This window comes from Astyanax mexicanus, chromosome 9, assembly GCF_023375975.1.
Source record: "Astyanax mexicanus isolate ESR-SI-001 chromosome 9, AstMex3_surface, whole genome shotgun sequence".
NCBI lineage: Eukaryota > Metazoa > Chordata > Actinopteri > Characiformes > Acestrorhamphidae > Astyanax > Astyanax mexicanus.
In genome coordinates, this window is record NC_064416.1 from 8,193,490 (window position 1) to 8,213,986 (window position 20,497).

General features: G+C 36.3%; 1 protein-coding gene across 1 annotated transcript in view; it reads right to left on the minus strand.

Moving 5' to 3' along the window:
• Positions 1–5,354: 5,354 nt before the first annotated feature.
• Positions 5,355–20,497, minus strand: part of LOC103033205 (SH3 and multiple ankyrin repeat domains protein 2) — a 230,313-nt gene continuing 215,170 nt past the window's right edge. Inside the window, exon 25 of the mRNA XM_049483310.1 lies at positions 5,355–7,464. Within this exon, the coding sequence (XP_049339267.1) occupies positions 6,978–7,464 (487 nt within the window). The 3' untranslated portion in view covers positions 5,355–6,977. The remainder of the gene's footprint in view (positions 7,465–20,497) is intronic.

The following is a 20,497-nucleotide window of genomic DNA, read 5'->3' on the forward strand; positions in this document are numbered from 1 at the left end:
TGTTGTAATTAAAATAATAAATCTTAGAAAATAGTTGTGATTAGTACAATATTTTAAGCAACTGATACCCGTAATATAAATACATAAAAACTTAGCCTCAAGCTAAAGGAAATCGTGATTAATCACATAATTCTGTTGTGATTCATCTGATTAAAATGATCAATCTGAGAAAATGTTTGTGATTAATACAACACTTTAAGCAAATAAATAAAGACGTTTAAATAAATAGAATTATGTGATTAATCACAATTATTTTCTACTTAAGAAGGGAGGTAAACATTGAGACATGTTAAAAGGTTAACTGTAGAAAATAAAATATTTTGCTTAAAGTAAATATATCTATACATTTCCATTTTTTAACAATAAACCGATTTTAGAAAAACTTCCCTTGCCAGGAAATTTTGATATAAAATAAATATGTATTTTTTTAAAATAATATAAAAAGAAATGGCAAAAAAACATTGTGAAACTGAGATTCTATAAGATGATATATTGTAAGCTATACAGTTATATAAGATATAAAAGATATATAGTTACAATGGAGAAAATGATGCATATTAAGAGGATTACTGTAGAAATTAAAATAAAGTATTTTGCTAAAAAAACAAAGTAAATATAGCTGTATATTTTAGTTTCTCTACATAAAACAGGTTTTATGGAAAATAAATACTCTTTAGAAAGTATGTCTGTGTTGCTAAACATGATATTGTTCTGTGTTGAGAGAATGATAAACATCAGTATAATAAAAATGATGAAACTTTGATTTATAAACTCTGATTTTCCTAATAAGATACTCCATATAAACCCAGTGATTCCGGATTCACTCAAGAATCCCCTCTGTAGGAGTAAGAAGAAACCCAGAGCCCATATTTAATGAATATCTCTGTTTCTGAGCTTTAATACTCACTGTATATCTGGAAGAAGAACTCTGGAGAGAAGTTCAGTTACTGGAGTTAAAGGTCTGCGCACTGTTTCCTCCCAGAAATGCGGTATTTTTACACAAACAAACGATTTGAGCTCAAACTACAAACACTGAATTACTGAAACACTAAATTACTGAGCTCTAATGAATAAGTGTCTGCAGCTGCGCTCCACATCCACAGATCCATCTAGCGGCTAAACGAGCAACTGCAGCTTCATATAAAACAGGTGTTTTGTCGAATTGTCCTACCCATCGATACATGCTTCCCAAAGGTACTGCGCATGCGCTGACCTACACAATTTAATCATTCTCGTGTTTTTTATTTATAATTACTCTGTTTTTAGGGCAGCACGATTTGACAAGGTAGGACAATTCGACAGAACACCAGGTGTCTTTCATGGAGGACCAAAACTGCCAAAATTAAATAAATAAATATATAAATTAATTAATTAATTAATTAATTAATTACCACCAAAGGGGCAAGACATACAATCAATCTAGGGTGTCAGACATTGATCAGACATTGATAGGAATGCTAAGACACCCCATTGCGGGACAGACCCTTCATTATTATATTAGGACAAGGAAATAAATAAAACCCATAAATAACTATTTAAGATATTTATTTTTATGTATATGTATTTATTTTTAATAACTATAATTATTCTTTAACGTTTTAATCACCGTCTTATTTTTTTTGAGTGATTTACTTGCATTTTCATTTATTTATTTATTTTTAATGTTGGCGGTTTTGGTCCTCCATAGTCTCAAAGTGGACAGAAGGGACAATATCAACATACTAGTGGTGTCAATCAATTAAAAAATAATCTGATTAATCAACAACAATATTCTGTGATTAACTGCGATTAATCGCACTTGTTCTTCTTAAAACGCACGGTTTTTAGTGGATATTTAAATGTGAATATTTGTATAATTAATGTAAGGAATGACTGAGGAAATTTACAAATCTTTACACAAGGTATAATATATGGGTCAATAAATAAACATTATATTTAATTTTAAGAGAGGAACTTTTTGGGGCCGTTTCCTAAACAGACATTAAGCCTAGTTGACTAGTCTACCTTTTCTTTCAAAGGAAAAAAAAAACCTCCATTTAAAAAAAAAAAATGCTGTGTTCCAAGACTGGGCTTAGTCCCTGTCATGGAAACTTGCTTATAGTGTCAAAAATATGAATTGTGTAAATTTAATGAAAATGATTTTGAATTAACATTTAATACAAATGAAAACCAAATTGAAATTGAAATTGAAAACAGAGTTTGTGTTGCTTCCAACTCTTTGGCCTGTAGAGTAAATTTCAGTCATACTTCAGTTCATCATTTTTACATTAGTGGTAAAAATAAGAGGTTTCTTTTTATGGTAAAATAGCAGTAATATTATTATATTTGTAAAATTCAAATCTTCAGATCAGGATATGTTGTTTGCACACCGGCTATACAGTCTTGGAGTTTTGAAATACAATATTTTATGTTTTATGACAGATTTCCATTTTGGAGCAGCTCTAGCTAAAGAAATAGTTTGGCAAAAAAGGTGTTTCACAAATGTGTATCTTTGACGTCGTACTTAGGTTTTAGATTTTTGTAAACTTAAAATAAAAATAAAAAATTACAGAGGTATAAGTACAATTCTGAGCAAAAGTCAGAGCACCTATTGCACTGATCCACTGATCAGAAAATTACCATAACACATAAATCTAATCTAAGTGTTTAAAGCATTTAATCCACCTTTATCTTCATTACTGCTTCTATTGTCCTTCCCAGGACCCAAATCATACCACCTAATCTGTTAAACATGGTGGTGGGGGTGTCCTCAAATCTGTATCAAGATTTTACCATAGTTCCAAAGTTCAGTGGGAGCATTTTCTACTTCTGGCTGTCAAATTCAAATTTTACAAGGATGTTTCCAGATCTGAAGCGAGAGAGGAGCAACGTTTCCTTCTGTCTTATAAAGATAAAGTATATAAGTGCTGTTAATTTGATGGGGTAGCTTTGGTTTTGGTTTATAAGGTCTATTTTCTAACATTTTTTTTAGTCCTTTGACGTAATTTCCTTTTTTTCTTTCTTTCTGGAATAAACCTGTTTTTTTAATCACAGTTTTAATGCATATTGGCATGTTCTTCTCCACTAGTCTTACACACTGCTTTTGGATAACTTTATGCCTTTACTCCTGGTGCAAAAATTCAAGCAGTTCAGTTTGGTTTGATGGCTTGTGGTCATTCATCTTCCTCTTGATTATATTTTATAGGTTTTTAATGTAGTAAAATCAAAGAAACTCATCATTTTTAAGTGGCCTTTTATTTTTTTCCAGAGTTGTATATATATTATGCTAATTTAAATTTGAATACAAAGTAAATTTAGCTGTATATTTAAATGTTACTACAGTAAACAGGTTTTAGGCAGTAGAGATGCTAGCTTTACTGCTACAGTGAGCTGATGCTGATATAACATTCAGAGTATGTTTAAAAGCTTAAAAAAGCTTTAAAAACGATGTCTGCAATGCTCAAACATTTGATATTTTGACAGTAAATTAAATAAATAAAGGGTGACTAGGATATAATAGACACATAATCAAGTCTAACAGAGATTACCGAACCCTTTTAAATGATTTGAGTAGAGTGTATGATGATTTACACATGATGCTTAGTTGTGTACATAGAATTTGCTCGCCGTTGCTCGTTAGCTTTCAGCTACATTAGCTCCATTAGCTACTTGTAGCTCCAGTGTAAAAATAAAGTTTTTTGCCAAACTATCACTTTAAAAACTGCATATATATGTAAATACATTAAATGAAAATAAATTTGACAGAATGATTGATGAGCTGTGGAGGGATGTGACGGAGGGAGAGAAAGGGGGAGTGGCACTTTTGTAACAGAGTATTTTTTTATATTAAAGTAAATTAAAGTAAAGTTATTCTGAGCAGATCTGAGAGGTTCACATCCTCCTGATTACCTGCAGAGACGAGGAAGACGAGGATGAGTCGGACGATATTCCGCCTTCCAGCATTCGGACAGACACACACACACACACACACATTCGTACGCAGAGGGGCTGCTACACTGGTACCCCTGTCCCAATACCACAGATCTAAGGAATGTGTGTGTGTGTGTGTGTGTGTATGTGTGTGTGAAAGAGTGAGAAGGAGTTCAGGGTGTCCCAACATTTTTGGCTAGGGTCTCATTTACACACACAGGAGTGAGAAGCTAGATAAACAACCAAACAACCAAACAAAAACAGACAGAGTGATTCCAGCATGTGTTAGCTCTGCTGCTGCTGCTGCATCACATGAACACAGCTCTGTTAGTGAAGAAAGAACTAGTGAAGATAGAAAAGGACCCCCAGCCCAGCTGGTTAAGGGTGGGCCGTGCGAGGCGGGTGGGCCGTGCGAGGCAGGCGTGAACAGTAGCCAGTGGTCAGAGCTTCAGCACTAGAGGCCTTCAGTCCAGCACAGTTTAGAGAGCTCCCTGTTTAAACACAGTGACTGAGTGACTGTGAAACATGGTTATCTGAAGCTCTATTGTAGGTTTCGGGGTCATCAGAACATTAGAATAAAATAACTTGATTATTTTATTTTTTTATTTTAGAAGCACAATCATGTACAGTCATATGAATCCCTATTGTACACCCTTATTAATCTTAATCATTTTTAGTTGTAAATATTTGGGTGTTTGCAGCAGCCATTTCAGTTTGATATATCTAATAACTGATGGACACAGTAATATTTCAGGATTGAAATGAGGTTTATTGTACTAACAGAAAATGTGCAATATGCATTAAACCAAAATTTGACCGGTGCAAAAGTATGGGCACCCTTATCATTTTATTGATTTGAATACTCCTAACTACTTTTTACTGACTTACTGAAGCACAAAATTGAGCTTCAGTAAGTCAGTAAAAAGTAGTTAGGAGTATTCAAATCAATGCACCGGTCAAATGCACCGGTCAAATTTTGGTTTAATGCATATTGCACATTTTCTGTTAGTACAATAAACCTCATTTCAATCCTAAAATATTACTGTGTCCATCAGTTATTAGATATATCAAACTGAAATGGCTGTTGCAAACACCCAAATATTTAGAACTAAAAATGATTAAGATTAATGATTAAGATTAAACTTTTTCATATGACTGTACATGCACAGACATCTGGAGATGTTTCCAGGTCTGAAGCGAGAGAGGAGCAAAGTAGTTTTCTTCTCTCTTATAAAGATATAAAGTATATAAGTGCTGTTTATTTGATGGGGTAGTTCTGGTGGTGGTTTATGAGGTCTTGTTAGGTGTTAGAGGTTTTTTTTAACCTCTATTAGTCCTTAAACCTAATCTCCTTGTCTCCTTTGATAAAAAGAAAATCCACAATGAAAAGTGAAAAACTATTTTGACTGGAAATCATTCAATAAATAAACTTTATTGAGTAACTTTTGCACAGTACTGTACTTTTAATCTAAAGCTGGATGAACATTAGTATTAATTAACTTTATTTATTTATTTATTTATTTATTTTCATTTTAAAAGCACAAATCATAAACATAAACAGACATCTGGAGATGTTTCCAGATCTGAAGCGAGAGAGGAACAAAGTAGTATCTTTTTTAACCTCTGTTAGTTCTTAAATCTAATCTTCTCGTCTACTTTGATAAAAAAAAAAAATCCACACTGAAAATTTTAAAACTGTTTTGACTGGAAATCATTCAATAAATAAAGGGTGCGTTAACTTTTGCACAATACTATATTTTTTTATCTGAAGCTGGATGGCGATGATTTGGGGTCATCAGAATATTAGAATTAATTAATTTGATTATTTTTTTAGGTTTTTTAAACTAGATTTTAGATTTTTAGTTTACTTTATTGTGTCACAGTTATTTTAAATCTGTTAAAAATGCTATAAAAAATACTAGGTCTGGCTTTCTATGACAAGCAGAAGCTGCCCGAACTCCAGCCTGAACTCAAAGTCATCCCAAAACATTGGTGGCATGTTTCCAACTAGCAACAATTCTGTTAAATCAGTTCAAAATGCTATGAAAACACTAGAGATGCACCAAATATTTGGCAACCAAAAGTTTGGCCATTTACAGCCTAATAGTTTTGTTTGCCAAAAATGTGTTGTATCCCTAGTATTTTATAACATTTTTTTTAGATTTTTTAAAAATGTTGCTAGTTTGAAACATGCCATCAGCTTGTGGTTATTTTTGTAATATAATGTTTCTGCCATATCACTCACCAGTTAACCTGTAAATTTTCTACAGATATAAATCGTAGGACGTAATGATACTTCCAGCAGTGTAGCATTAAGCAGCATTAGAAAGGGAACCACTAAAATGGGCTGGACTGGACTAGACCTCCATAAGTGCTTCCCACTGTGTCTAAAACATGTGAGCTGTGGAAGAAGGACGAGTGAAAAACGCCTTTACGAAGTCTTTACGAAGCTTCCTCCTGTTCTGATGCAGCCTAATAACCGCATGGTCAGAATGTAAGACAAACCTACAGTTAGCGAGAAAGTGTGAAAGAGTGTTGGACCCTCTGATAATAAGGGGAATAAAGGCTTTTTCTCAGAGGTTTATGTTGAGAATTTTTCTAATTCTGCTTCTGGCTGCGCTTCTCCCTTTTTCCTAACAACAACAGCATCAAATTCCTGTCTAAGTGCTGCATTTATAGCATCTAAAGGAAGCTAGTAGGTCGGTGATGTCTAGCACAGCTAGCTAGCTGTTGCTTCGATATGTCGTGATAATTCAGATAACTCAGGAAACCCAGCGAACGCCACCGCTAGTCCCTCCTCACGTTGAACAACTCTCACTGAAGGCCCGCCTTCCCGTTCGTCTGATTGGTCAGCACAGAAAACGAAACGAAACGAAAAACGCTCACGACGTAGGCTACTTGACTGCTTTTCGAGCTGCGCTTCACTTTCGGCAACTCTGGGCACAGAAAGAGACAGCCGGCCACCGGTGGGCAGTAAACGCAAGCAGAGCGCGTCTCTCCCGTCGGACACGATGTGAAAAAAGCGCCTCGGTCCGTTAAAAAACGCGTACAGTGTGATCCCGCCCCTTTTATCTGTCCATTAGCAGCTTGAGCGCCCTCTCTATGTTCATCCGGTGACCGACACGGGTCACTCCCAAGTCTATGAGGTCCTCTTTCTGGAGGTTGGGGAGGTGGGAGCCCTCGATCTCGTTGTCCATGAAGGCGTCCCTGTGCTCCCCCAGGTGGAGGCTTTCCAGCCAATCGGCTACATCGTGCTTCGTCCACAGCAGGACGGGTTTGTTGGCGAACGGCTTGTTGGAGGCGGCCTGCAGGAGGGTCAGCGGAGACGGGGAGCGGCTGCTGCCCGAGCCCAGGCTGCCCAGGGGCGGAGTGGGCAGGCCGAACACGTCCGTCAGGGTGGGGGAGGAGGCAGAGCCTGGCAGGGAGGAGGCGTGACCTGTGGAGGGGGGCGAGGAGATGGGGCTGGATCCGTGTGGAGGCAGGCTGGAGGATGGAGAGGTTGGCGGGATGGCGAAGGTCACCGTGGTGGTCCGTTGGGTACCTGAGGTAGCCTCCCTAAAAACAGAGAAACAGAGAGAAAGAGATAAATTTCCCATGTTTGTTTGTATAATCTCAGCTTATTCACACAGTAGGTGGCTCCACTTTTGGACTTATCAGGCTAGATTTAATATTGATGAACACAGAATGAGTGTATTTCTTGTCTTGGTCCTTGTTAAGGGAGAAATAGTCAATATATTTGAGCTGAATATCTGGCAACCAGAAATATTCACTTTTCACTACATTAACTTGGCTCGTTTATTTAAAGTCAGTATCTCCTCTAATGGAAAGAGAGCATTTTTAAGGCCCACACATGAACATAAACCAAGCAGGGAGTAAGAGACAGAACTGACAAACTGCAGGTTTAAGTTCATTTTTGCACTCTAATCACACACTTATTAAAGCTGATGTCCGCAAGTTTTGGAATTTGAGGGATTTAGAGAGATCCCTTTCAGGTCACAGAGCTCTCTTCACTGTTCAAACCCCAATCTACTATTAATCCCAGTTTAAGCACAAACTGGCTTCAGAGCTTGCTTCTTGTTTCTTTGTATTTATTATGGGTGAATGAGCTACTGAGCTCTAAGTTTCCTCTTCTGAAGTCTCCATTGCTCCACCAGCCGCTCGCATTCAGAAAAACTGAGCCGGATCCTCTTTTAGAGGCTGTACGTGTGACGTAAGTACGTAAAGACGCGTGACGTGGCCAGAAGAAGAACTCCTGTAAAAAAGAAACCCGACACACCAGAATATTTAGAATGAATATATATTAGGTTTAGCAGGGATCCCAGCACACTGGTACCATTTAACACAATATTTTATCTCTTCTCCACTCAGAAATGCTTCTGATTTTAGTTTAGAAACAAAATAATACAGATTGACACTATAAACTAGCTTGTTTCTATCTATAAGATATGGGGCTAAGAAGGCAACATTAGAGCTAACGTGGCCATAGCTAGCTACATTCTGAGGCAGTAGGTTTTGCTGTATAATTAATGTAGATTTTAAGCAAATCCAGCTGCAGATCTAGTCTCTGTTAGCTTATGTAAGACCTGAGGTCAGTTAGCTCAGTGCTGCTGTAAGCATCGGTCAGTCAGATGGACAGACAGGAGAAACAGAGAGAGAGAGAGAGAGAGAGAGAGAGACTCTCTGGGGAGCAGTGTTTCTTAATCTGTGGAGGATTTGCTGCTCATTACTTCAGACTTACTGGAAAGATTACTGCCTCTCAGATTGAACCAGGAGGAACCAAGATTTTCCTCAGTTCTAACATTCTGAGAGGAGCGCACACACACACACACACACTCTTGTCCTTTCTATTCATTTCTGTCTTTTAGAGAGTGCACCCTGGGCCTGTCAGAAGCACAGTAACATTGTACAGATACTGTATTTAATACCAATACACACTTTGTGTATGTATGTGTGTGTGTGTGTGTGTGTATATCACTTTGTGGGCCAACATTCCCCCGGGATGTTGAATACAAGAACATTTTGTGATTGTGGGGACTTTTGGCTGTTCTCCACAACACACACACATACACACACACACACACACACACACATACACACCGCATTTATTTTGCACACAATCATACACCATGAAACCACACATACACACACAGATCCAGAATAGCTTCAGTGTGTAACTCTGTGTGTGTGTGTTTGTGTGTGTGTGTGTGTGTGTGTTCCAAGTTTACCCAGCCATGAGGAGAACTGGAGCATGAGGCATCATGGGTAGAATGACAGATGGGATCTTGAGGCAGAAATAGGCTCCGCCCCTCTGAGCGTGACCCAGCTACCACTCAACTCACACTGTCCCTGATCAGACTGTGTCTATGGGCCTTATATTCAGAGCTATGAGCCTGTGTGTGTGTGTGTGTGTGTTACGAACATGTCAAGCCAGAGAAAAGCAACAAGCTAAGCTTCACTTGTCACGATAATTACTCTATCGATTTATTGTACCATATATGGACATGACCTCAATAGTTTTTGCTGACCTCAATATTGCCTGATATGTTTTTTTAGCAATAAGAGTCCAGTAACATATACGAGCCAGTTTGTTAACTTTGTATAAAGACAGTGAGGTTATTTAATTTGTTTTACAGTATTTAGGATTATAAAAAGGTCTTTATTACAAATCTAATGTCTGAGTGAGAGAGAATCTGAAAAAACTCCCTAACAGCTGGAGGAGGAAGAAACACTGGAAGGAACCAAGCCTTACATATATATATATATATATATGTATACCTTAAACTATCACATGTATTATCAAGGCATATATTTAAATGAGGCGGGACCCATCCTCCTCTGGTCAGACAACTCATAAATTAATGTTATAAATGAATGAAAGTCATTTTACACCCACATTGGTCTAATATATTCAGGTGTATATCCACAGCAGCAGTTAAAGCAGTTAGAAAATTCCTAGCTAGACTTCATAAAAACTTGAGTCTGAGGCGTCATTTTTCTATGTATTTTTAACACAATAGAAAACATTACATAAGGCCATAGTGGCACAAGTGCAGAATTCTATACACATCCAGATGCACCATGTGTGTACAATTAGAGGAGAGAAAATGCAGGAACAAGCCAGTACCAGTGTGTGATGTGCATCACAAGGGGTGATTTTTATGCTGCTCACATCAATATCGAAATTATATTGTATCGACCAAAAATACAAAAAATATTGTGGTATAAATTCTGGCCATATGGTCTAGCACTAGTTAAAGTAGTTAGCATAAGGCATAAGGTTGTTTCTTCCCGGTAAGTGAAGCTGAGTCCCTCATTTATACCACTGAATTTATTGGGCTTATTGGTTTAAAATGTCGCTTTACTGTATCAAAATTTAGTTGCATGAAGTAAACTCAACAAAATGTCAACTTGATTTGTTGGAACTAGTTTAAGAATCTGTAAAGGGAGCTGTTTTAGCAGCATGTGGCTGAAGGACAGTCTATTTTCCGGGTGGTCATAATGTTTTGGACCATCAGTGTTGGTGCATACATATATACAAATAAATAAATAATATATTTAGAACATACTGCATGCTTTTGGTGTGGGAATATGGAATGATGTACAGTAGGTTGGAAACTGGTTGTTCTATATCAATAAGCTGGGGTTATAATTTACCTGCAGGGGCACTAGAGGGAGCAGCTGAGCTGAGCTGTGAGCAGGTAGGTCTGACTGTGTTACAGTGTATTATCTGACATTATCAGTGAAGACTCATTCAAATAAAACTGACTTTACATCATCCTCAACACATTCTGATCTAATGATCAACCTGAGCAAGCTAGACAACCAGTATAACCAAAATGTTTATAGGCAAGCAGGGCATTTATACCCCTAATGCAAGATAAAGCTTAGATCAGGCCCAAAAAATTCAGCCTGACCCGGCCCATAAAATGTCATTATAAGCCCAAACCTGATTTAAACCCCACATTTTTTTAAAAATAACTAGAGCGTTAAAATTGAGCTTTTTAAAAACATTTTCAGGCTGTTTGAATGAGCGAAATCTGTTCAGAATGATTGTTCAGTTAATAGCAACACTGAAGAAGCATAGACCTATTATTTAAGAACAATAATGATTAAGAACAGATCTCCGAAATTAAATTAAAACACCAACAATGTGAATAAACATCAGTAAATTAGGCTACAACAATGATGCCTGAATGACTTTACTCTAATCTAATATAATTTAACATGGTTTAACAATATAAAATAATTTCTAAACAAACTTTTTTTATTTGAGCTTGTAGCCTATAAGGCTATGCATTGCACAATCATTAAACCGAAATAGACCAACAAGAATCACATCATTTACAATTAATTTATAAATAGAAATGTCCAGTGTGATTAAAGTTCATGTAGAAAGTGCTGTATAAAGTTTTAAACTTTATCTGTAAAATAAAAAAAATGTTTTAAAAATGAATGAAATGCTGGATTTTCTCACATGCTGTGCTTGTTTGAGAGTATTTTGTATATGTACATTAACACTGCATGTACATTTGGTAAGGAGATACTTTTGTGCCAAACCTTTTACCCAAAAAATATAAAATGTCTGAATTTGTACATAATATAGAAGCAAAAGAAATGAAACAAAATCAAAATCCAAAAACTTGCAAAATTCAATGAAAATAATTTTCAAATAATTGCAAAGAATAATAAAGTGGTAACACTTTATAATAACTTTCATTAATATACCATTAACTAACAATTTATAACTGTTATTTTTTTACATTTTAAGAAACTTAAAAGTTGCTATCACATTTGTAAATAGTAATAAAAGCACTGGCAACATGAACTGCAATGCGATTTATTAATGTTCAAATTCTGATGAGATAATGATTTGCTAACTTTTAACTTTGAATATCCATGCTGATATACATGCTGAGTCATGTGTGAGCTTTTGTTAATATTAAAATTCTGATAAACTACTGCTTTGTTCACATCTACTGATCATTAGTTAAAAATATATTAATGAAAGTTATTATAAAGTGTTACCTAATAAAGTAACTAAGTATATTTATACATACATATTTGATATACTGAAATACTTTGTTAAAAATGAGATTGAAAAAATGTTTGAAATCAAAATAATGTAATGATGTAATCAGCACTAACAATAAAAAACGTGATAATTAAATATCTATGATGATAAATTCAGGTATTTTGATGCATTTACGCAGATTTGACCAGTATTTGGCCAGAATGCTTCAAAGTTTCAAAGCTTCAAAGTTTGAGTTAATGAATTTGTTATTGTTAATTAATATGCACTATTATTTTAAAATAAAAGTTAAATAAGGTTTTTTTTGCATGAGCGGTGGTGCACAAACTTTTGACTGGCTTGCATGAAGTGCGTGCACACATGAACACACACACACACACACACACACATAGAGCTTCTACTCATTAGCGATGGAACTCAAATTAACAACGCTAACGGTTATTATAGTTCATATAAAAATTATTGCAGATGCATTATTTCAGACACACAAACACACACACACACACACAAAGACACACACTACAGTAATTAGGTTTAGCAGCTGTGAGCCAGAAATGGCTGCCATTCATCATTTCTCCTCAGCACAGTCAGAATCTGAGCTTTCAGCAGAAGACAATAACAGAACTGAGCATCTGTGCGTTTAACGGTCAAATGAAGCTTCACATCACAGTCTGGCAGCACAACTCACTAAAACTCAGACTACACACGCAGAAATCACTGTATTTCACACTGTACAGTAGATTTACATCGGTACTGCATCACAATCCCACAGTTACACAAGTCTTACTACAGAAAAACTAAATAATCACACTTACAGTACAACTACACTCAGCGGCAGTTTAGTAAAGTTGGTTGTCAAACCCACAACCCTGTGATCAATAGGGGGAACTACAATATATTCCCAAATGTATTCACTCACCCATCTAAATCACTACAAACATAATTCAGACCAGCAGATACTTTACACTAGCTGTGGTGATTAATAGTGGGTGCTTCAACAAATTTACACTAATTTACTAATTTGCTAGTACTAACTCTACTGAACGAAAATAGCAAATGCTAACTAGCTGACATTGCTAGCTAAAAAAAAAAAAAACAAAGCTAACGAATGCTGCTAAGTGTACTCCCTATGCTAACTGAACAGTTGTAGATCTAACATTTCAGTCATTTTGATTGAGAACCTCAGACAGTACACGGCAGGATTAGCCAGCAGACTTTGTCTGATGGAGGGATCTGTACCTACTGTCCTTGGCAAGTAAGCAGATGATGGAGATGAAAGTGCTTTTAAATAATAAGTTTTGTGCTTCTATCGCAGCTAAGTATGAAGTAGCAATTCTGGTAAAAAAAAATGGTTTAAAGCTGTGACCGTCTGTATATAAACGTTCATTTGTTATTATTAATTAATATTCAATATTGTTTTAAAATGTGGTAAAATAAAGTTTTTGCATGAGTGGCGGTGCCCAAACTTTTGACTGGCTTGCATAAAGTGCATGCACACACGAACACATACACACACACACACTTCTACAAAATGACAACAGCAAGTACACAGCAAGATTAACCAGCAGACTTTGTCTGAGGGAGGAATCTGTAACTACTGTCTGTGGCAAGTAAGCAGATGAGGGAGATAAGAGTACGATCAAATAATGAGTTTTGTGCTTCTGTCACAGTGTAGTCTCTCTGTAACAGTTATAATATTATAAGTTGTAATGTGTAATATTATTATAATAATATTATAATAAATATGGATATCATCAGCAGTAGACATATATGTGTAATATTGGATATCAGCATTGACCCATAATTCTCACATCGGTGCATCCCTATCTTAATGTGTTAGTTTCAGATGATCCACAAGTACAGATATAATTTTGAAGAATAGCACACAAATACACACACACACACACACACACACACAGTAGAGTGAAAGCACAAAGGCATTTCAGCATTTTGTGCTTAATCACTGCAGACTTACTGCACAGATCTTCAGCGCAGACTCCTGTCCACAGAGACATGATGCACAAGACAAGATGAGGGGACAAATGAGCATGACATGAGTGATGAAACACACACACACACACACACACACACACAAGGCAATGCTGTGAACAGATGAAAACACACATTTCTACAGCACTCTTGCCCTGCCTGCTGTTATCACACTTTACATATACAACCAGAACTAGTTCAGGGTCATGAAGGGAATGTATGTTATCTGATAAATAATAAAATATTGGATTACAATATATTCAACTTTTATAATTCAGAAGAAGCAAGTACAAGTAGTACCAATGACACGCAGTTAGCATTTAATCCGGAGTGCAAAACATCATCAACCATGTAACTACAGTGCCATCAAAAAGTTTTCTTCCTTTTATACAGACTTTTACAAATATTAGACAAAGATAACCAGTTAGTGATTATAAAAAGCACTTTTTAAATGATGATTTCATTTATTAATGAATAAAAAACTATCCAAACCAATCTAGCCCTTTGTAAAGAAGGTGTTTGCCCCTTTAAATTAACTGTGATTAATCACACTTTTTGGAAGGCTGAGTTCAATTTCACTACTAACCACAACCAGACCTGAAAAATCAAGAAATTACTTAAATAAAACCTCTCTGACAACATGATGCAGATAAAAGATCTCAAAAAGCAGCACATTATGCCCAGATCTGAAGAAACTCAAAAACAGATGGGAAAACAAAGTCATTGATCATCTAGCAGTCTTTAAAAGGTTATAAAGTCATTTCTAAAGCTTTGGGACTCCAGTGAATCACAGAGAGAGCTATTATTCACTACCACTGGTGAACCTTCCCAGGAGTGACCAGCCTACCAAAATTAATCCAAAAGGGCATGGACTACTCATCCAGGAGGTCAAAAAATTGTGGAAATAATTATTAACAGTTAACAGCACACAGAAGGTGATATCAGTACAGTTCTTCTTCAAAGCTGGAAAGCAGGAACATCTTTCTAGTGTGCTGCTACTGTTATTAAATTAGTTATTAAACTGTTTGTCCATTTTAGTAAATCTGTTAGAAATGTCTAACTTATAATATATATAATCAAGCAATTTAGTTAAAAACCGTCAACAAAAATGGCCACAACATCTGGATGATGAGTGAAGGTGAGGATAATGGGTATTAAATGAGTGGGTGTCACACACACACACACAGTACTGTAGCTACACACACTCGTGTCCCTGCTGCAGTCGGCGTGCTGTAACCCCCTTAGTATGCGTTAAAGTTAGCACCTCCCTCTTGGCTGTCCGGTTCGAGTTGTCTCTAATCAGACTGACACTGTACAACACACACACACACATTCACACACACACACATTCACACACACACACACACATTCACACACACACACACACACACACACACACACACACACACACACACACATTCACACACACACACACACACACACACACACACACACACACACACACACACACACACACTTATGCACACTGTAACCAGGCCTGCAGGCCGCTCTCCTCACTGTGTTGCTAGGCAACCGGTTAGTTCACTGGGTGAAGCGATGCTGTTTGGCGAGGCTCGGGGAGTGAAGGAAGAACGAGGGAGAGAAAAAAGCCCAGAAAAACCACGGTGTGGTCGTTTCTGCTCAGAGACGCTGTTACAGCGGAGATTACCTTCCTGCTGATCTGCTCTGACACAGAGAGAGAGAGAGAGAGAGAGAGAGAGAGAGAGAAACTACAGGGCATCTCTCTCTCTCTCTCTCGCTCACTGCCATCCACTGTGATACTGACTCTATTTTCACTTTCTCCTGTTTTTTTTTCTCTCACACCACTCTCACCACAGTCTGAGAAATGTCTGATTATTTCTATAAATCAAACAGAGACACTGAGAAAACAAAGCTCTTCACTTTCAGAATAGAGTATATAATACAGGGCTGGCTGTAAGAGGGGGGCAGAGGGGGGCACTGCCCCCCCAGACTTTGTCTTTGCCCCAACAAGCACAGTGAAAGCAACAGCTATTTTTAAATCGATCTCTGAACCAATCAGAAAAACACAATTCCTTGCTAATTTTTTTGGTTCTTTGAGTCTATATACATTAATAAAACTATATACAATGGTATGAAAACGTTTTTTTTTTTTTTAAATACATTTTGTGTAAAAGTGTATTTTTTCTGTTGGGGTGCCCACATGTATGCACCTGCCTATTTCTGTTTAAATAATTACTGCACACTTTCTGTAATATATATTCTGCGATATACAGCATTTAATTGAAATTGCAAATCCAAACAACCAATGATTTATAAAGGAGAATCATGAAAACGATCAGAGGTACCCAAATTTTTCATGCCACTGTACATATACATACATACATATTATATATATAAGGGCAAATTAAACCTTTATTCCAGTTTAAACTGGTTTCCACATGGTAACATTTGCTTAAGTGTGGTTGTAGAAGTTAGTGGTTATATAGAGTAGACAGGAAAACTTCCTTATTTTATGTATTTCCATCATTTCACCTTTTTCTTCTTCAGTATAAAAATAAGGTTACTACTGTAAAAATGTCTGTTGAAATTCAAATTCCAATTTTGTGTAGAATTTGTATTCACTGTTCTCTTTATATTTAATTTTCTAATCATAATAGTATTTTCACTAGTTCCTATTATTTTTTTTTTTATTATTATATTCCCAGCCTGTGACTAGGTTCTTCTGACTGCTCAATTTAAAGTTCTTTACGAAACAAAGCCATCAACAGCTCAACATGTCCACCTTTAATGTGTAACTATATATGCAACCTTTTTTTTTGTATCAAATTTTTTAAACTTTAAATCTTTAAAACTATCATGTATTAAAAACACACCATCACACCATGACTTTTGCCATGTCCAATGGAAGCCAAAGAACGCAGCACTGAACTGGGAGATATGTATTTTCAAATGGACATTTCTTGCCAGATGCCACCAGTCATGAACATCACTGCCTAATGCCTTATATGATATATTCTATGCATCACTCCAACTTCCATAACTCAAGGTACCTTAACACAAGCATGATGGCCATTGTTCAACCTCCCTTACAAGGTAACACCTCACAACTTATACAGATGAGGGCATTCTCAAGCCGTCCCCTGAGGTAACACTTTACGATCAGTTTACATACTGCAGTCCCATGACTTTTGAAACAGCGCTGTAAAACATCACATCTTTAAAACAAAAGTTAAGAATTCAGAACTCCTGCAGACCTCCTCCCTCGTCTCAGTCAGTCAGAAATCACAGATATAAAACTGCAGCTGTTTCTGTTCTGACTGCAGATAAACGGAGGTCAATTCTCCCATGCTTACGTCTCCTGCTCCGAATACAATCAACCGCAAAACGGCCCAATCTCATCTCCTCCTGATCCTCACTGAGATACGGCTTCAGCATTGTCAGCGACTGTCTTTCTCTCCCCTAATTAAGCTACTAATTTATCATAAAAGTGATTAATTTAATCTTAATTGCATCATCACACAAGCAGCTGGCTGGCAGAAGAACAGAAGAGGCGCTTTAACTCTAAACAGCCTCAGGGTGAAGATATACGCCTGTCTGTCTGCTCTGACCCGAGGAAAGCGTCGTACAGCGCAGCTACTTTTCCTGCAGGTGATACGGACATATACCTTAATCCTTACGAAGAAAAACAACTCTTTATCAAATCTTTATTACAGCAATTAAAACCATATTTATAGTAGCAGTTAAGAGTTTGGACACACCTTTTCTTATTCAATGTGTTTTCTGTCTTGTTATGATTTTAATTTAAATTTTGAAGAATTTAAAAGCCATACAGGCGCATCAAACCATCACTGATTGTAGAAACTTCACACTAGAGTTTAATCAGTTTGGACTGTGTGTCTCTCCACTCTTCCTCCAGACTCTGATCACTTGATTTACAAATGAAATGTAAAATGTACTGATGATCAGTGATGGTTTAGAGAGTCATGTCATCTGCTGGTGTCGATCCACTGTGTTTTATTATCAAGTCTAAAGTCAGTGCAGTTTTGTTTTCCCTCAAAATCTTACAGCACTTCCTGCTTCTCTCTGCTACTGACAACTTTTATAGAGATGCAGATTTCATTTTCCAGCAGGACTTGGCACACTGCCCACACTGCCAAAAGTACCAATTGGTCTTATATAATATAATATTCTAATTTTCTCAGTCATTGATTTTTGGGTTTTATCATGGGCTGTAAGCCATAATCATCAACAATAAAAGAAATAAATGCTTAAAATAAATCACTCTGTGATCTACGGTATATAATATATGAGTTTAAATGAGATGTAGTAGTACTTTACTATTAAAATAATCGTAAGCCTACCTAATAAAATACACCTGTACGGCCCACCATCATAATTCCTTAAAACAGACTGGGACATCCATAATAAAAACCAAGCTGATGAACTGATGTTTAAACTGGTGTACCAACTGTTAACAAATGCAATAGAAGCAACAATTTAACATTAAACAAATATATACAGCTCTGGAAAAAAATAAGAGACCACACAGTTTCTGAATCAGTTTCTCTTATTTTGCTATTTATAGGTTTATGTTAAGTAAAATTATAATTGTTGTTTTATTCTATAAACTACAGCCAACATTTCTCCCAAATTCCAAATAAAAATATTGTAATTTAGAGCATTTATTTGCAGAAAATGGGAAATAATAACAAACAATATGCAGAGCTTTCAGACCTCAAATAATGCAAAGAAAACAAGTTCATATTCATATATTTCAGTTCAGAAATCAATATTTGGTGGAATAACCCTGGTTCTTAATCACAGTTTTCATGCATCTTGGCATGTTCTCCTCCACCAGTCTTACACACTGCTTTTGGATAACTTCATGCATCCTGGTGCAAAAATTCAAGCAGTTCAGTTTGGTTTGATGGCTGAACTGCAAATCTTGTTTTTCTAACCATAACACAACGTACAGTACACATTATATAATCACAGAGGAAGAGAAAGACAGAAAGAAAGAGAGAGAGAGCACAAAAGCTGGAGTAATATAGGAAAGGCTCTGATTCTGCAAGAGACACAGACATGAGAAAAAGCTGGAGCTGAAAGGTCTCAGGTGTGGGGTCAGGCTGCGGCTACACACACACACACACACACACACACACACACACACAAACACACACACACACACACATTTACTACAGTGTTCTTTCTCTGCTGTTCAAATACACTGTAAAACGCAGTGACATGGACAAAATCAGTGAGCAGAAGAGCCATAAAATTAGATCCAGTATAAATCTCACAATCGCTACAATTAGAGATTACAAAATTATTCAGCAGAAACTAGTGCGAAAGCACTGTTAGTGAAATGAAATTAAAAAAATAAAAAATAAAAAAAGGCTGAATACAGGGTTCATACACATTTTAACCAATACATTTCCTTAAATTTTTATTATTATTTTTTTTACTTTTGATGGAGGGGTGTTGTGCTGTGTTGTGCTGTTTATAGTGTTGTAGTTGTGTGCCTATATGTACCTGTTTCTTTGGAAAAAAGGAAAAAACAATAAAAATATATTCACAAAAAAAAAAAAAAAACATTTCCATGATTTCTCCTTTGTTTTTCAACACCAGAATAGAAACACGTCAGAAATTTACCTGAACACACCTCACTTCCAGACCACGACACCCATCAGTGTAGATTTATTCTTAAACTCTGACACTATTTTAACAGTACAGGCACAAGGCGTGAAAATAGACTGTTGACGGGGTGTAAGATAGCAAAGTGCATTGCGACATACCTTTAGCAGGTCGTATTATAGTGCTCTGAAACTTCAAAAAACATTGTTCGGTACAAATCTTTCAAACTTTTCCTTTTTTAAATTTTCATCTGAATAATTTCGGTTGCCAAATATTCTGTGCATCTGATACGCAATCCCTGTATTGCACTATAAATGTTTTCTTCTTGTTCTTTGGAGCATATAGTGGTTTCACACACTTGCTGCCTTTTTGTGGCCTACCAAAGCACACTGTGTATCTCATTCAGTGATGAGAATAACCACATTAAAGCTGTTCTGTGGCTCATTTATTTATCTGTTCACAAATCCACTCACACAAACACACTGTGAAAACACCACCAACCACTCTCTCATTCGATTTTTTCCACTCATATAGAAGCTCTACAGAACGTTTAATTTAAATCAGGCACATCTGCACTCATCCCTGAAGTAGTTCAGTGGATTACTTCAAATCTGAGCAATCAGACTCGTGTTCACACTAGGATAAACCAGAATTTAAAATCAGAATTAGAATTATACTGATTCTAAACATGCTTGACCACACTCAACACGATGCAGCAAAACACCACACCCAAACACAGTCTTTACTGAGGTGATATAGTACCAGTCAAAAGTTTGGACATACCCTTTTGCTTTGATTTTTTGTCTTAGAGTTGTACTGGATCAACAAGAATTCCTGCCTACTCTACTCTACTCTACTCTGTCACTACACTAAACTTACACTGGTCATAAAAACTTTATATACAAAATATTAGAAAACCTTTATGATATAAAAAAAACTGGTCCTGTTGAACCT